We start from the raw sequence: 13,732 nt of genomic DNA, 5'->3' as shown, positions 1-13,732 counted from the left end.
AACATCTGAACATTTCTCTCTGTGTGACTTTATTGGATTTTTATTTCACTTACGGTAGATGCTGTTTCCTTCTCATTCTGAGACAAAAGGAGGTAAAGTAACCATAAAAGTAGCAGCCAGTCTGATTTTGTACCCTCACATACTTAGTTTTATACTGTCACAAGGCAAAAAGGGTTGGAAAACACTGGTTTGATCTTTAACAATGTGTTGTATTTCATAAACTCGTGTTTTTTATATAAAATCTTAATTTGAAAAGTAAATAACTGCAGCTGTCAGATAAATGTATTGCAGTAAAAAGTACAATATGAATCTCTGAAATGTAGTGGAGCGGAAGTACAACTACATCAAAACTGTACTTAGGTACAGTATTGGAGCAAATGTACTTAGTCACTTTCCACCTCATTTTGTCTATAATTGTCAAGAAAAAGGTGAAAAATATCCAGGACAATTTCCCAGAGTTGACATCAACCCAGAATGTAAAACATGAAGATATTCACTCATTATGGCAATGACATTAAATATCAAACAGAAAAGGGAAATTGACCAAAGAACCAGCAAACTGTGACATCTCTTCTTCATAAATTATGTTAATGATTAATTGATTATTTTCAACTGACTAATCAATATATTGGCTAACTGTTTTAATTTGTAGAGTTCCACTTCCTGTTGATAAAGGAAATGACGGAAGGATAGAAATGGTGTATTGATACATTTATTATGTCCAAACTTAACGTAAAGAAAGTCCAACTGTGGTATTTTGAAGCTGGAGTTTGTTCCTGCAGCAGCTCTCAGGTGTGTTACCTGATCAGCTGCTGATTAAATGACATCATTAAAATTGATGAGCGCTGTCATCATCAGTGTGACACACACACACACACACACACACACACACACACACACACACACACACACACACACACACACACAGCCGGTCACATTAGCAGTGAAAAATAGTTAATGAAGCAGCTCTATTAACACTGACGAACGATGTGATAATCACCTGTGTGTGTGTGTGTGTGTGTGTGTGTGTGTCTGTCTCCTGTTGCCTGGTAACAGCTGATATTGATCGTTATGTTCTGTGAATTATTTATAATTGATAGATAATGAATGTTTTGTTTCGATCGTCATGTTCAGCAGCTGCTCTGTCAGTTACTGCCCCCCCCCCCATAATATCACACCACCTGTCAATCACCCCCCCACCAGTCAGATCTTCTGTCTGTTCTCACTACCCAGACTGAAGAACAGAGGGTTCAACAGTATCTGAGTGGTCTGTCAGGAACCTTCAAGAACCTACAAGAACCCTGCTGGTTCTCAGACACACTTGCGGTTCTCGAGGGTTCCTTTGGTTCATTAGAGTCGTACATCGTTCGTCCAGGCTCTTAGCAGTTCCTCTGGGTTCAGGGTTTGTATTTCAGCGATCTTTGTGGTTTGGCAAGTGTCGGGTAATTTAGGTTTCTTCAGGGTTCTTTGAGGTTCCTCAGATTGTCTCAGTAGGGACCAGCAGGTTTCTTCAGGATTCAGTGAAGAGCTGTAAAAAGATGACTAATTTAGATTTCTTCAGAGTTCTGTAAGGTTCCTCGGGGGTTTACCAGGAACCTTCTTAAACTCCTCAGTTTGAGTTTCTTTGTGGTTCTTTAAGGTTCATGAGCGTTCCTCTGGGTTTGTAAGGGTTTTTCACTGTTCCTATGGGATTCTTCGAGGTTTGTAAGGAGGGAACCCCTTTTGGGGTTATTTGAGTTGTTAAGGGTTTCTTCAGAGTTCTGTAAGGTTCCACTGGCTGTCTGACAGGTTTGCCTTTCAACAACGGTTCTCAGATTTTTTTCTACAGGTTCTTTAGGGTTCATCAATCTTCTTCAAGGTTCTTTAAGGATAATTAAGGCTTTTAAATGTTTGTTGGGGTCTCAGAGTTATAAGGCTTATCAGGATCTTTTAGGTTTCCTCAGGGTAATTAAGGTTTCTTCGGGGTTCTCCAAGGTTCCTCAGGCTGTCTGCAAGAACCCTGCTGGTACCAGAGATTCTTCAGGGTTCAGTAAGGTTCATTAGGTACCGTCAGTGTTTGTCTGGGTACTTCGGGTTGGATAAGTTTAATTTTGGAACTTAAGGTTTTCTTGGTGTTCTGGAAGGTTCCTCTGGGTTAATTAAGGATCTTGTGGTGTGGCCTGGATTCCTCTGGGTTTTTTTGCTTAGGAAATATGGTCTATAAAGAACCATAAAGACATATGGAATGTTATGTTAATTTTAGAAGAATTTTTGTCTTATGTTTCAGAGGATTTCAGACCTCATGAAAAATTCAGTCCAGCACCTCAGAAGTTCTCTGCAGAACCATGTGAGCTGGTCTCCTCCTAGACCCGTGTGAGCTGAGGAGAGTTCAGGTGTCATCAGTCTCTCTCTGTTGTCTGAGACCAGTCTGATCTATGAGCTGTGCTGCCTCCTGCTGGACCACCGAGGAAATGAACCTGAGAACAGGAGAACTCTAATACTGTCTTCACTTTAAATTCTTTGTTCTCCTCTTCAGTTGCTTTAGATGAAAGAAAAACACTTTAATCCTCTTTGTCAGATGTATTAACATCACGTGTATTACTGTCATATACTGTCACAAATTCACAAATGAGAATTTATTCTAGTTTCTCAAATCAAGTTGGTCAAATTTTGATCTAAAAATTCAATTTAAAAAAATCCAGTTGCTCATATTGAATCATCTAAACGCAGACAACAAAATTCAAAATGATTAATTAAAACTTGAACCAGCCAGTAAAATTTAGTTCTGTAGGTTTAAAATTTAACTTAAGAATTTTAATTTCCATTGTTTTTCCAGTAAACATTAGCATACTAACATTAGCATGACTTTTATATTTTGTCTCATATTTAATGATTTTTCTGTCACAGCAAACTTTTTTTTCCGTTTAACATTTTATAAACCAAACAACTAATCAGGCCAATAATCTGCGGATCAATGGGGAAAAAAATAATCGTTAGTTGAACAAAAAGAGTTTGTTTCAGTTGACTTTATTAAGTCGTTTTGTCGTAAACAAAGTGAACAGCCTGACTTTAAAAAGCGTTGTGATGTTCTCCAGGTTCTTCAGGTTCTCTTCAGCGTGTTGAAGAACCCTTCCAGAACGTTCTCCACCTCGTCCTCGCTGTAATCCCTCACCAAAAACCGGTCGCCGTCATCAGCTCCTCGAATCATGGCCGACAAAGCTGCACAGAGACAGGAAGTTAATGCGACGCCGCCAGATTCACCTCCTGACCTCGACCGTACACCCTCAGGTCTGTGTGCCAATGGGAACAGAGCCCAGTCACCAGGTGTGAGGTGCGTCACTTCCTCTTCTGCCACTAAAGTATGAAGTCAAACAAGTTCGAGGTCATTTATCTCTTGTTTACCTTTGACATGTTAGCATTTTAACGTTAGCGTTTTAACTTTAGCATTTTAGCTATAGAGTTTAACCTGTGGCTCATGTCTTACCTGATTAACAAAACTCACGTTAACACAACTTCATGTCTGAAAGGCTGACGCTAACAGAAGTGACAAACCGGGGCACTGTTCTCTCCTCCCATTGGCTCGGGGAGCTGAGGGGGCGTGGTCAGCAGGTTAGTAAAGGTGTGAAAATGAAGGTGTCCTCACCACGTCCTGACGACGGCCTGAACAAACACAAGGTTTTTTTCTTCATGTCGACGACTCGGCCGAGTTCATAACCAACGCCCAGAGACGGCTGCGTGACCTCCGCTACCACTACTGGGGTCACAGAGAGGTCAGGGGTCAGACAACACACACACACACACACAGGTCAGAGGTCACAGGTGACACAGCGGATACGGGCTGCCAGCAGACAGTACTCAGGGCAGAAACATGCCTGCACACCATCAGTAATCAACCATCAGTTTTCCTCACCGTCAGACTGTCGGAGCCAGTCCACGTCTCGGTCGTGAATGAACCTGTCTCCTGCTGCGGAGGCGTCCTCACCTGTCCAATCACAGCACAGCAGCTCAGTGACATCACACACACACAGTCCTGACAAATCACGGCACAGCAGCTCAGTGACATCACACACGCCTGTCCAATCACAACAGCAGAGTCGTTCAGGACAGACCTGTGTATAAAACATCATCAGTAAACTCAAACTGATTTATTACGTTTTTTCATTGCGTTAACTTTTGGTCTGTTTCGTCTGTTAACTGATTCTTTATTGAACGTACAAATGAATAACAATAAATGAATTGATCCATGAGGTGTTTACAGACGTTTATTTCTATTATTATTATTATTATTATTTATTATTATTATTATCATTCTTTATTCCTGATTTAAATTTATTATTGTGTTATTATTTATCAATATTATTGTTATTGTTGTTGTGGATCCTTTCTTTGAATATTTTATTTTGCTTTTTCAGTGGTACTTCTAAGATCCTTTACTGCAGTAAAAGTACTAATACCAGAGTAGAAATACTCTGGTACAAATAAAAGTCCTGTACTCAAAATATTAATTCAGTAAAAGTACAAAAGTATCAGCATCTAAATACAGTCAAAGTACCAAATGTAAAAGTTGTCATTATGCAGAATAATAAATATTGGATTATTGGATTATTCTTATTGATGGATTCATGAGTTTATCACTTTAACGTTGCAGCTGTTGAAGGTGGAGCTGATTTTAATTCATATATAAACGGCTGAGTAGATTAATCCATAATAAACAATAATCATAATTCTTAAATCACAATAAAGTGAAGTTCTGAGGTTTGACCGTTGGTTGGAAACCAACACTATGAACATTTCACTTTGGTCTCTGAGCGACTGTTTTACAAACCAATGATCAGCAATAATCAGCAGATGGATCAATGATGAAGATAATCGGTAGTTGTAGTGTGAACCAGTTAAAGGGACGTTTCACTGAGTATTTTTCTTTATTGTACTGACATACTTCTACTGAAGTAACATTTTAAATGCAGGACTTTTACTTCTAACCTGTAATTTTCACTCGGAGTCTGCGTGATGTCGTGATTGTTGTTGTTGTTGTCAGATTTCTACCAGTGACCTCAGTAGTACTGTGTATACGTCGCTGTGCGTACTGCTCCCGTGTGTGTGTGTGTGTGTGTGTGTGTGTGTGAGACCTCTGACCTCTGTCGGTGAGCTCGGTGCTGCTCACGTGCTCGGTCAGCACGGTCCCGTAGCTCTGCAGCTTCTCCACGATCTTCCGGTACAGCTGAACGTCGTCTCTGCCGCCGCGGATACTCCCGCAGAAATAAACCTTCATCGTCCCCACGTCCGGTTCGAACGGTTCGATCCGCGTCTTCCTGCTGCCGCTTCCCGCGCTGTTTGCAAATGACCGACTGCGCGATGACGTGCGTGGTTACGGCCGTTTGCCCTATGCGTAGTCTTGCAGGTACGCCCCTGCTTAAGTTGCCGTTTTCTCCGCTGTGATTGGCTGAACATCAACAGTCTGTAGCCTCTGATTGGTGCAGGAGAGGAGTTACCTGAAAGACGGCGCTCAGGGCAACGCAGCCCATTTACTATCAAGCTAAACTTTCAAAATAAAGGTTTACTCTGCAATGAATCCCTCACATTTTCACAAATCGATTTGTTTCTATGTTTTCTGCTTGACAACAAACTTCCTGTTATAGCTTTCAGAATAGTTTTTAACGGCCTGTGCCACCTTATTCTGCCGTTAGAGCAGCATAAGTGGAAAAAATAAAAACTAAAAAAAATTTAAACTGTAGTATTGGAAAGTTACTAAGAACATTTAAGCAACGGCTTTACTTAAGTAAACTTTTGAGGTACTTGTACTTTACTTGAGTATTTCCATTTTCGGATACTTCATAATTCTACTCCACCACATCAGAGGGAAATGTTGTACTTTGTGATACACTACATTTATCTGAAAGCTGCACTTACTTTACAGATTCAGATTATTAAAACAAAATATAAATAACGATATTTATCACAGATAAAACTTTATTGATCTGTAGGGAGAAATTCACAAACTACCCAGCAGAATATGAAATAATTAAAGTGATTAACACATTAATTCATCAATAATTATAATACAACAATGTATATGATTCTGCATACGGAGTACTTTTGGTATTTTAATTACGCTTCGATGATACTTTTGTACTTTGACTCAAATCTGTACAAAATTCGACCGCGTGAAAGTATATAAGTATTATCAGCAAATTATGTTCCCATTATTATTAGTATTCAAAGTTCAAATAAACAACTCGCGGTTACTCCGAAGATGATGTTTGTTTTTTAATCTATAATGAACCCATGAATATGTCTCGTCTTGTTAAACAGTAAATGAGTTTATAAAGTAGTTAAATTTACAAATGAAAAGCGAACGCTGCATTAAAACTGAATTATGCTGCTGTTGAGCGTCAGATTTTTCTGTTTAAAACAAACTTATCTTGATTATTTAAATGCTGCTTAGATGAAAACATTTATCTTTAAATTTGAAATTTTTGCCGATATATGAAACACCAAAATGTATAGCGTAGTAAGTAGCTTTTTGTAAATTTAAAGGATCTAAGTTTTTAAAAATAACAGCTTAAACAATTCTGATTCTTCTGAAATAATGATGACCATCTGAGTGACTCCAGCCAAAGGCCAGAAAGTTTATTTGAGTTTCTGTACAGAAACTATAAATACATCTGAACATGAAGAGAACGACATAAAACCCAAAACAAAATCTTAGACTGAATAAAAAATGTACAAGAGATGAGAGAGAAAACGTTAAGTCTGACTTCATTAACGTGAAGCGTCAACATCAGAGGATTTGAACACAGAATCAGCAGCTCAGGATCAGAAAGTCTGACAAACCATCTCCACTCCAAGGCCAATTGCTAGCTTTTTCCTGAGCAGTCATGGTCTTCATCAGCTCAGCTGTCACACGCTGATGAGATTCTACACGGACCTTTGAGTTGTGATTATAGTGTCATTTTAGGTTCCCAACAATGAATATTTACTCTGAAATGGAAACTTCACTCTTTTAAAAGACGACTGACAGGGTCTCTGAGTGTGTGGGGGCCTCAGTGGGCCTTCAGTGAGGCCCCCAGGCTCCTCACTGTGGCGTTGAGCGTCAGTTCAGGCACGTCTCTGGCCACTCGCTGCATGGGAGCCATGTTGGGTCCTTCCAGAGAGTCCAGCAGCCCTGCAACGACAACGACAGGAGGTGTTGCTCTGACACAAAAGCTACGACGGGAGGTCTCACTCTGACACCGGCAGGTAAACCTTGTACACTCAGTCACATGACCACAGTAAATGGTGCACTTTACTGTGACGTCAGGAGCACAGGCGTGTGTCTCACCTTCTACGATCTTGTGGTAGGCAAAGTGCAGGTAGAACAGGAAGAGCATGTGAAGCAGCGACAGAGTCCCACAGAGGAGGAGACGAGGAGTCTGACCGACCGTACGAGACAGCAGAGCCGCCACCTGAGAGAAGGACACACAGGAAACCAGGTGAATCTACAGCTGAGGGAGAATCGGGGGCTGATGGGAAACTTAGTCCTCACCATACGCAGAGTGGACAGTCCTCCAACCAGCAGCCACAGGACGTAGAACAGGAAGTGGAAGTGGATGTTGTAGGTGATAAGGAGGACGGTGCAGTGACCAAACAAACCATAACCCTGACAGCAGCAGAAAGGAAGCACGTTGTGTTAATAAAGTTTAGTTTAAAAAAAAAAAAAAAAAAAATTAAATTTTTTTTTTTTTTAAAAGAAATCAAAAACACTGGACTACGAGTCTGTACTGTACATGATTACCAGAGTTTAGCTGCTACGGATACTCTGTGTGTGCTGTGTGTAGTGTCTAGCTGTAGTACCAGTACTGACCAGCAGGGACAGCATCTGCAGCATAGTGATCTGAGCGTTGACCAGGTATGCGAGGAAGTAGATGAAGGAGGAAACACCGAGCCAGTAACCAAAACATGTTCCTATGGCGGTGCCCATCAGAGTGCCCTCCCTCTGGAAAACACAGACAGAAACTTGTGCGTCAGAGTCCACACACAACCGGTCGTCCTACACGTTTCCACCTTCAGCACTGACGAGGCTGCAGCGTTTCAGACTCCTGCCGTTACTGACACTGATTTTCATTGGTTTCTCTACCACATCCAGTCACGTCTGCAGCCTGTTGCAGTGTGGATATGGGAACGGAATGAGGACGTGTGTTGCACATCCGCGCTGCCCAGCAGACAGCAGGACAGACCCGAGGATCCAGAATACAGAGCTCTGTCATCACTTTACATGTGGAGGTGAGGGATCTGGATTTGCCGCTGCTCAACACGTTATTATTTTATTATCACCGATTTTACTCATTTTATTATTATTATTGGTTACTAGCTGTGATTTCATGCTGCATTCACTGGAGGTGGGATTTGTCTCCGTCACCACCTGGTTGTATGTAAACCTCGATGTGGTACTGATGAAACATTTGGTTGTTTTAAAATCAAAGTTAAAAGTGTAGATGTTATTTAGTGTTGCTGTGTGTGGGTTCGTGTGGGTTCGTGTGTGTGTTCGTTCTTACGATGACGGTTCCGGAAGTCTTCATCCCATGCAGCAGGATGGCCACCAGAGTAAAAACCAGCATCAGAGGACCATACAGCTCACCTGCGATCTTCTAAACAGGAAGAAAAAAAACTGTCAGAGATCCTGATCCTGATCCTGATCCTGAGGCCTGTACCATGAAGCCAGATTAGTATCGGGATCCAGCTCTTTGGGATTATCTCCGGGTTTCCCTTTATCACAAAACTGTCTCACTTTTAACCAGGTGGATCACCATGGTAACTAGGTTAACCCCAGAGAATCAGATTGAATCAGACTGATTGGGTCTTGACGGGGACAAAAGAGTTTACAATAAAGTGACATAATAAAGATCAATAGGTATCTTTATTGATCAGTAGAAATGTTTTGCTGTTGCAGATGTTCCACGTGTCCACTCTGGTTCTAAAACAGAGTTTATGAGTGAATCTCCACATAGTGATGATTAAAAAGCTGCGTGCTAACGAAGTTTCTCCGATTCCTGGCGGCGATGCTTTTATTCTGATTCCATCACTGCAGCTCAGAACAACACGAGGAGACTCTCTGATGAAAACTAAACCCTCTGTCGTCCGTTAGTAGAAACATGTTAAATATTCTCCATGATTATAAATGACACGTCAATCGGACGCGAGCTCCTTTTCTCCTCCTCTCTGCTTCGGCAGCAGAAACAGTCTGACGTTACTTTGACTTTTTTATCTGCACCACATGTTCAGAACAGTTTGTTCATGATCAGACAGAAAAGACCCTCAATGATAATTCCTGTGCTTATTCACGGCATCTCCTCAACCTGACTTTGATATTTGGAAATGATTCCTAGTGTTTCTGCAGCTTCTCATTCTGCTCTAGTTCTATGATCATGTTCTTGTCACCTTGTTCACTTTCACCTTGTTGAACATCACGTTCTGCTTCACTAGAGCTGGATTTACCTGCAGGTTTCCCCGTTTCATCTCATTTCATACTCATCACTTCATTCATGCCTCTCGAAACAGGAGTTCCACTGACGTTCACCAGACACGAATGGGGAGGATCCCTCCAGGTGTCCTGGCTCTAACGCTGACTATATCGGCAGAACTGAGCGCTGCCCGATTTCCAGATCAGTCGAACATCCAAAAGGACCCGGCAGCGACAAACATGAACATCTGACCTCATGCAAGGAACTTAAATATCCAACCAACGCCGCAAAACTTCCTGACAGGCTGGAGCGGAGCCGGAGGTGACTCAGACGGAAAACAAGTGCCTGTGGGCAGTTTTCAGTAACAGTGAAATACCTGGTCAGAGTAAGAGTCAGGACACACAGTGGCACTGATCAGCAGATACAGGCCTTGCTTGAACAGTGGTTTCAGAGGCTCCACTGAGCTGAAGCTGTTTACATCATGTTGTCAGCACTGCCTGTTAATTTGTTTTGTTGCTGTTTAACCTCACAAACAGTGACGACCTGCAGTTGGCCAGCATACCTGGTCTCTACCTGCTGTCGGCCTCCATCCTTCTCTGCAGTAACTTCACTCTTCTAATACATTCATGGCTCCGGTTTACAGAAAACTGCTCCTCTCAGCTGATCAGTAAACTCAGAGTCAACAGAAACAGCTGAAAACCAGCTTCAACACACAGATCTCTTATCTTGATCCTGCACACCCGGTAATTTTGATCCTGGATCAGCATTTTGGAGTTAAACATGTCTGTATCTACAGGTGAGCTGAACGTGAGAACATACAGGAAGTGTGAGTGGTTACCTGTGGGAAGTTGATCATGCGGACAGGTATCATGGACTCGATCAGCCTGGGAGACACAGAGCAGATCACAGTCAGACCGAGCAGGAAACAGCTGAGAGCAAACAGGAGTTGGATGGTCCTACCTGCTTCGGACCTGGACCGGCTCCACATCAAAGTACGGCCTCAGGATGTCGATGTTGGCATAAAGGTTAAAGGCTCTGGAAGCCTGACGCTTCCCCGCCTGCCACACCTGGACACATCACACAGGTATCAGGACTCAACTAAAACTGATCCAACAGAAAAAAAAAGAAGTAGTGCACAGGTAGGTCTGGACCAGACACTTCCTGCAGGTGCATGGATGACCTCTGTCCCATGTCCTGAGTGGGACTCACCTCATCGGCCACCTGTCGGCCAAGCTGACCCTTTAACCCCTTCATGCCCAGAAACTCTCCATCCTCGGCATTGTCCTCCTCAGTGGCAGCCGCCTCCGCTGCCACCTCCTCTTCCTCCTTCATCCTCTGGTGCATCTCCCCCATGTCCTCAAAACTGGAGCCCGACGTGTCATCCATGTTCTCCATGTCGATGACTGCCGAGCCACCGCCCTGGAACACAGGAGGAAACACGGGAGGAAACATGGGAAACACGGGAGGAAACATGGGAAACACGGGAGGAAACATGGGAAACACGGGAGGAAACACACACAGAAATGTTAAGAAACACAGGAGGATACACAAAAATGTGTTGAAACTAATGTGTCTTCCTGTGGTTTTATGAGGGGAAAAATTCTACCTGCTTAATTTTAATATACATATGAAGACATTTTATATCCATAGATGTTAAAACTCGAAATCTTTCTCCGTTAGTGAAAAAAAACCCTCAATTTCTTACAGTGCAGAACATGATGTCCCCTAGTGTTTTTATTTAATCTGTTACTTGTGGTCAAATCTGTAATATTCATCTGTAATAACATCATCGGCTAATTTTTGATCATATTTTGTATCAATACTCTGAAACTGTAAAGTAACTGGAGCTGTCAGGTCAATGTAGAGCAGTAAAAGTATAAAGTGGTCGAAAAATGGAAATACTCAAGTACAAGTACCTGAAACTGTACAGTAATGGAGTAAATGTAGTGAGTTACTCTGCACCTCTAATCAACAGGTTAGGTTAACCTGGTTATCTCCAGACCTAGTTAACAAGGGTTAGTTCGCTGGTTAGCCTGTTAGTTAGCAGGTTAGCTTGTCAGTTAACCGGTTAGCAATGTGTTAGTTAGCAGGTTGGCTTGCCACTTAACTGGTTAGTGGCTTGTCAGTTAACTGGTTAGCAGTGTGTTAGTTAGCAGGTTAGCCTGTTAGCTCACCTGAACGAGATTGTCGTCAAAGCTCCCCCACGGTTCCGTGTTCGTGTTTCTGCCCCCGGAGCCCGCAGACATTTTCCCCGCAGCAGCAGCAGCAGTTTAACCGGGGTTTTGTGGTGTCTGTCCCGGGTCGGTGACGGTGTGACTGTTCCCTCAGCGGACTGACGGAGTGTAATCTCCGCAAAAACAATAAAACTCCGCTGTTTTAGTGTCTAAAATCTACATAACAACATCACGACGCAGCTGAACGTCAGGTCTGCAAACGGAGTGACGTGGAGGCCGAAAGTGTCGCGAGATTCTCGCGTTGTCGGCGACACAAACTTACACACGCTATGACAATACGTCCTGACGCAACAATTATTATTATGTCCAGAATATTAAAAAAAACTAAATAGAACGGAAATAACAAAATCATGAAATTATTATTATTATTATAAAAGGGGGGATAATTAGGTACAGAGGTGTCTCGTTGGTAGAATGTTTTTTTCCTCTGATCACAGGAATAATAACAGAAAAATAAGAGCCGTGTATCAGAAGACATTGGTACTGTACCGTGGGTTTACAGGGAATAACCTGGAAGCAATCAGCCAGCTTTACTGTCTAAGCATGTTCAAACACAGAAAATCCGACTTTTTCACTGCTGTCCGTGTACACGCATACATATCCAGGATCAGTTTCCAGAAGACAGGTAGAAAGGCAGACACTGAATGTCACAGCGGGCTCATCGTTTGACTTATCCGAACACCATCTGAACCATGTGGTATCTAGTATCCAAAGAATGTCTGTGTCAGTTTTGGTAGCACTCGAACGAAGACTTGTGGAAATATGGACATTGCTTGATTTTGCATATTGTGAAAAGTGTAGAGTGACGGTCTTCAGAACTGAGCATAGGTTGCATTGAGCCAAACTTCTGCCAACCATCAGTGGATGCGCTGAAACATCTGCAGGACGTACGGGGGATTTTTTTTGGACGGTTCAAAAGTTGGAATGTGAAACGTGGATAAATTTAGATTTGTTGTAATGAGCCACGCCCACTACAACCAATCAACTCCACATTTTCTGAATCAACCGAGTAACGACCCTAGATGGTGCAAACCGAATTTCACGTGAATCCATGCAGCCCGTTACGAGATATAAAATGTTCGCATTTGTGGCGCCCCCTAGAGGTGAAGCACGATGACCTTTAATACGTAAGCTTAGTGAAAACTCCCGAACATGCGTCTCAAATTTCAGGTTGATATCTCAATGCATTCACGGGTTGTTGCAAATTTTTGAAAATGACCTATTTCTATTAAAAAGATTGGCTTGTGAAATCAAAACAGATTGACGTACTGAAATTCCTTTCACTTTTTTGCCAGCGTTTTCTGTAGATGATGTTTAACAGATTCCAAGACAATCGGATAAACGGCCTTCGACCAGTGCGTTTTGCTTTCATTTAGATTTTTAACATTTTTGGCATTTTTTATAGCAAATGATAAATGGATCTGAGATGCGGGTGACTTGAAAAATTAAAATGACAAAAGAATTTTGACTCTAGGCCAAGATTGTTATTTGTTACGGCGCAACCTTGAGGTCGATGAGTATCATTTTTGGTTCCGGAGTAAAGCGTGGAATTTGCAAACCACCTGCTGATTTTGGTGAATTTTTCTCTTAAGGTTTTTGCTGCACAAACACTTTGAGCAGAGGAAAAGAAGAAGAGGAAGAAAAATAAGGAAGAAGAAAGAAGAAGATAGAAGAAGAAAGAGGAAGAAGAAGAGGAAGAAGGAAGTAGAAGAAGAAGAAGAGGAGGAAGAAAGAAAGAAATAATAAGAAGAATGTCAACAAAAACAACAGTGCTGCAGCTTGGACCCCAACAAGCAGTAATTTACAACAACATATTATTTCTGTATACACTTACAACAAGATTTCTTTAGTACAAACAGTGCTGGGATAAATACGGACTGGGTAATGTAATAGATTAATTTATATACATGAGTTAGGTGGTTATGTACAGAATATATAGTATATATAGAGCCTGCTTAGACATATAGTTTTCACTGATGATAATGATATGTACAGGTAAACACAGCGTGTGTTTAAAGTGTAAAATATATTATTTATAGTTTGTATAAAATATATTGAGGGTTTTTTTTTTTTTTTTTC

General features: G+C 41.7%; 2 protein-coding genes across 2 annotated transcripts; both read right to left on the bottom strand.

Annotated features, from left to right (window-relative positions):
- Nucleotides 1-2,990: 2,990 nt before the first annotated feature.
- On the bottom strand, nucleotides 2,991-5,357 carry dnph1 (2'-deoxynucleoside 5'-phosphate N-hydrolase 1). The gene is made up of 4 exons (XM_040139619.1): nucleotides 5,116-5,357; nucleotides 3,890-3,961; nucleotides 3,623-3,733; nucleotides 2,991-3,198 (listed from the first exon to the last, which is right to left on the bottom strand). Exons 1-4 carry the CDS (start codon nucleotides 5,249-5,251, stop codon nucleotides 3,080-3,082), a joined length of 438 nt encoding a protein of 145 aa, XP_039995553.1. The 5' UTR covers nucleotides 5,252-5,357; the 3' UTR covers nucleotides 2,991-3,079.
- Nucleotides 5,358-6,580: 1,223 nt separating this feature from the next.
- yipf3 (Yip1 domain family, member 3) lies at nucleotides 6,581-11,928 on the bottom strand. Its single transcript, XM_040140054.1, has 9 exons — nucleotides 11,594-11,928; nucleotides 10,629-10,838; nucleotides 10,380-10,486; nucleotides 10,258-10,303; nucleotides 8,514-8,606; nucleotides 7,823-7,954; nucleotides 7,505-7,618; nucleotides 7,301-7,424; nucleotides 6,581-7,144 (listed from the first exon to the last, which is right to left on the bottom strand). The coding sequence occupies exons 1-9, from the start codon at nucleotides 11,663-11,665 to the stop codon at nucleotides 7,023-7,025; spliced, it is 1,020 nt and encodes a 339-aa protein (XP_039995988.1). The 5' UTR covers nucleotides 11,666-11,928; the 3' UTR covers nucleotides 6,581-7,022.
- Nucleotides 11,929-13,732: the final 1,804 nt, after the last annotated feature.

Source organism: Xiphias gladius, chromosome 11 (genome assembly GCF_016859285.1).
Source record: "Xiphias gladius isolate SHS-SW01 ecotype Sanya breed wild chromosome 11, ASM1685928v1, whole genome shotgun sequence".
Taxonomy (NCBI): Eukaryota; Metazoa; Chordata; class Actinopteri; order Istiophoriformes; family Xiphiidae; genus Xiphias; species Xiphias gladius.
Note: the sequence above shows the minus strand (reverse complement) of the source record. Positions and strands in the feature narration are given on the sequence as shown.